The sequence below is a fragment of the Dysidea avara genome, chromosome 2 (genome assembly GCF_963678975.1).
Source record: "Dysidea avara chromosome 2, odDysAvar1.4, whole genome shotgun sequence".
Lineage (NCBI taxonomy): Eukaryota > Metazoa > Porifera > Demospongiae > Dictyoceratida > Dysideidae > Dysidea > Dysidea avara.
In genome coordinates this window covers 8,472,881-8,477,597 of record NC_089273.1, presented here as the reverse complement: position 1 = coordinate 8,477,597, position 4,717 = coordinate 8,472,881, and the positions used below count along the sequence as shown (strand labels likewise).

Here is a 4,717-nt window from a genome sequence, read left to right as displayed (position 1 = left end):
CTTGTATCTACCATAAGAGTGTCACCACTATTGCAAGTGATAGATGTTTCCCAAAACAAGTTTGGTTCCATTGGAGTGAAGGAGTTTGCTAAGGGCATAAAAGATATCCAAAATCTGAGGTCACTTATTTTGAACAGAAACGGTATCGATGATGACGCAGCAGAGGTCATAGCCTATAGCCTAATAAACAAAACTTGCCTAGAAGTTTTGGATCTGGGTGCAAATAAAATTTCATCACAAGGAGCTTTAGCTATTTCAAAATCCCTTAATGAAAATACAATGTTAAAAGTGTTAGACTTACACAACAATTTTATAAACCCAGATGCAGCACCTGGATTATCTTCTATGCTTAATAGCAAAACGAACCTTTCAGAAGTAAGGATTTCAAGGAATGCTCTTGAAGCTAAAGGAATGAGTGACATCGCAAGTGCTCTACAGAACATTTACTCCTTAAAAGTATTAGATGTGAGTTCCAATAACATACAGGTAAGAGCATCAAATGATATTTCTGCAATTTTGAAAAGCAACACCTCACTAGAGATTTTAGATGTTTCACAAAACATGTTGGAGAGTTTAGGATGTATTAAACTTTGCAAAGCTTTACAAAAGCACCATCACAATTTGAAAGTCTTCAACATAAACAACAATGGAATTAACTCTATTATAGCAGCTTATGAATTAGCCAGTGCTTTAAAAGATAAGCAGAAACTGGAGGTGGTGAATGTGTCACAAAATGAATTTGAAGCTGGTTTAGCAGCAATCGTGGCATCTTTGAAATCCACCAAGTTCTTAAAAGAATTGACACTGAGGGAGAGTGGTACTGTGGATCAGAAAGCTGTTATTGAAATATGTCAAGTTATAAACCAGAACCCATCACTTGAAGTGTTAGACTTAAGAGGCACCATGCTGCAAACTTCAGGTGCAGATAAAATTTTTCGTACATTGTCAAGGAGTACCGCACTTAAAGTTCTTAATGTAAGTTACAACAATATAGAGGATTCTGCAGCCAGACAATTGGCAGCGTCTTCACTTGCATATCATTCTACACTTAAAGTACTTTTAATAAACAATAATCCCCTTAGTTATGCAACTATAAAGGAAGTTGTATTCAAACAGCTATCAAATGCTTCAAGCTTGAAAAACATTAGGGTACCAAATATTACTAATTTGCGAATAAAAGCAGATATTGATCAGAAAGTGGAGATGATAAACAGAAATAGAAAAGAAACTAACAAGTTGATATTTTCAAACTTCGGATAATAAATGAACATGCATCTCGGTTGTATATACTGTAGCTACTCTCATTGAACACCTTTTGTTCATGTGGACTAATACAGTAATTATTATTATAGCAAATGTCTAGTATAGCTACATAATATTATGCTCTAATTTATATGAATTTTTCAATGCATCGACATTATGTGTAATTAAAAAACTATACCTATTTAGTTCATTATTTAATTTTTTGTATACCAAAACATCCTTTATGTATGCATTTATTTTAGACAAGACAATAAAACATTAATTTTTATTATAAAGAAATTATTGAATGATTATAATTTATCTGAATGTGTAAATGTCAATTTACAATCTAATTACAGGAAAAGAGATTTGCATATAGTAGTTGTAACATGGGCACGAGTGATTTGCCTTCTGAAATATATGCACGAACATGAAGCCGCAGCCGTTGTGCTCGTGTATATATTTCAAGCAAATCACTCGTGCCCATGTTACAACTAATATATTCCACTTGGGTGACTCACCTGCAAGTGTGGGAAACTGCAGGAAAGTTTCGCGAGCGTATTTATATGGGACCATGTGAATTTTGATTGTGGATAATGTAAGAGCAATGACAAGTCACTGCTGAGAGACCAAATATAAATGTAACGTATATATACCACTATCACACCTCACTTCAAAGGGAATAGAAGGTGTATAAGTGGTATAATAGCACTGCTATCAGTGCTCAGGAATGCATTAATGAGAAATGGAGGTAGTATATACAAGTTATATCCCCTCCTAGGAGGGATATAACTTACCTCCTATTTTCATTAATGCATTCTAAGCATTCTCAGAAATTATCCAGTTTCTTTGATGAAACCATGTGATCTCCTCTGCTTTAATATAGTGACACTTCATAGGATCAATAGTGGGTTTTAGTTCTGTAAAGTGAGCCAAAGCATATAGACAAGTTGTGGACTTTGAGAAGAAAATAGTTTATTGTTTTACTGAATGAAGAAGGTCACAGGTTAGTTTATATATTGCTGTTGGGATTACATTCTAAAGATCATATCTCCTCTCTCCGTCTGAATTGTAATAATGGTAAATTTAATGTATCTAATCTGTCTAGATAAGGAATCATGGCAGCTAATGATGGATTAATTTTAGTGGCTTATCTTTGTACTCTTTATACTCTCTTGATGTCTTGGATATATAGAAGGGTCCCCATGCTAAATTTCCAAGATTGGATGCACCTAAGTCTTGTAAAGAACTGGTAGTGTGTTGATGGTCAAATATAGGTCTGTGGGAATAATTTTGGGAATTTTGATTGCAGAAGGTATACTGGAATTATTCTAGCATAATTTGGGAATATTACCAATAAATGAGAATAGTACATGAATAATCAGCACATTCAACTAACACCAGACAAACTAAGTAACAGAAAACAATACATAGCAGTCATTATCAGCAGCATCTGAGTGAGCCTTTTCACTGTTGAAGTCTTCTTTAAACTCCCAGCAGCAAAATTAATTAAGTTCATTACAAGACTACATAGAGGTGCCCTTATTAATGCTGCAGTATAATAGTTGTTGAACTTTACCTATGAGCAAATCAGATGGCTGCAGGTTCGAGCCTTCCCAGGTCCAGTCATGGATGTTTTCCTTTTTTCTTCATCTTTTCAAACATACTTAATAAAGTTAATGTGTTTGTTTGTTTGTTTGTTAATGAAGAGCAGGCTGTAGGATCAGGTGTCCTACAGACCTTCAGCACTTGTGCTGTAAATCCTTAAGAAAAAAGCTAAATTAGCTAGCTATATGTGTATAATAATGCAGTATATATGTGTATAATAATGCAGTTATTGACAGTTATATATTATAATAATAATTAAGAAATTAGTATGCAATGTTTTGCTAGACTTTTTGCATGTGTTAGATTGACTGTTTTGCTTTGTTTTGGTGTTTAACTACTTAACTGTAATTGAGTGAGGAATAATGATGAAGCCAGAATCATAAAAAGAATAAAAATGAACATATTGATGAAATTTTAGGAGCAATTCAGCATAGAATAATGATGGAAATTTGAAGCATAATTCCCACAGGCCTAGTCAAATATTCAAAAGACTTGTTGATTACAGACAGTACTCGGTTCTCCTTTGACACGGCATCAGTTGTCTGTTGATGGAACTTTAATTGGGTGTCAATTTGTATACCAAGATCTCTCATATTACTGACGGTTTCAATAATATTATTATGCTGTTCAGTATGTAGGGAACCTGATAGTGGCTTGAACCAATGTGGAGGACCTTACACTTTGTAATATTAAATAATAGAAGCCATAGCTTTGACCAACAAAAGGGTGCATCAATATCTTTCTGTAATTCTCTAACATCATCAGGAGACTCAATAAATCAAAAAGTCTAAAGTTTCTGATTTCATATGTGGTGTTGGCCTGCATACTAATATAACTTGAAATTTGATTGGTTTAATAATAGCAAGAGCCCATAATAAAAGGACCCTTGATGATAGAAATCTAGGTCTACAGTAGCAAATTGAGTTGATGTGTGCCCACTATGTTAGGTAAGTGTGCCTCCTTGTAGTGCTGTTATGCTGTACTTGTGCAAGTTCCTATGTGTAGACATGAAAGGCTACAAATGTTACCCCGGGTTGGTAGGAAGGAATGTTTTAGGCTTTGTATTTGTTACCATTGCCTACTAAAATAGGGCATGTGGGCACAAACTACACCCTGTCATACAACAGGGTATATCTCAGTATTGGAATAAAATATTACATTCTGCAACTTGTAATATAAAGCCTCTGCTGAACGTTTCAAAGTAAAAACATGTTGGCACAAAAAGCTATGGGCGATAAACTTGAAAAAGTAGGCAAATTTTATGTGCTCACATGCCCTATTTTTGCAGGCCCAGTCTATGTTGAAATGATGGTTATGCAATGAAACCTGTCTATTCAAGTTAGCTTTGGGCTAAAATTTCCTGACCTTACCCAGCAAGTCATTTTGTATGCAAATAGACAGATGACCTTACTGTATGTAGTTTGCTATAATTTTCGCATGCAATTTTTTTGCACGAAATTTTTTTGCAAAAGGTTGAAGTACTCTGGACAGTGATGGTTCCATTCTTACTCTTACGTTGTACAGTTTCAACTATCTCAATCATATCCATGATGGAGGAAGCCTCTGATGGACAGGAGTGATCTGGCCAGCACAAGTACTGGAATTGGTTAATGGTCCGAGGAGTTGAATCCTAAGAGGAGTAATCAGCTGTAGTGTGTAGTTCAGTGGGCACAAATATTGTGTCATTGTGGCAAATAGCAGTCAACTACATAACATACAGAAGTACTCACTTTAGATGACGTATTCTTAACTTGCATGATGCGTCGTGCAAAGTACTTGTCAGATTTTCACTCATTGGTGGTCTCAATAACAAATGGTCCAAATTGAGCTAATAGAGTAATCAGTCAAGTAAAATATTATTATATGA

The 4,717-nt window shown here is 34.8% G+C and overlaps 1 protein-coding gene across 1 annotated transcript; it reads left to right on the top strand.

Annotated features, from left to right (window-relative positions):
• The first annotated feature begins 279 nt into the window (after positions 1 to 279).
• Positions 280 to 1,260, top strand: LOC136247762 (NLR family CARD domain-containing protein 3-like). The gene has a single exon (XM_066039588.1). It carries the CDS (start codon positions 280 to 282, stop codon positions 1,258 to 1,260), a length of 981 nt encoding a protein of 326 aa, XP_065895660.1.
• Positions 1,261 to 4,717: the final 3,457 nt, after the last annotated feature.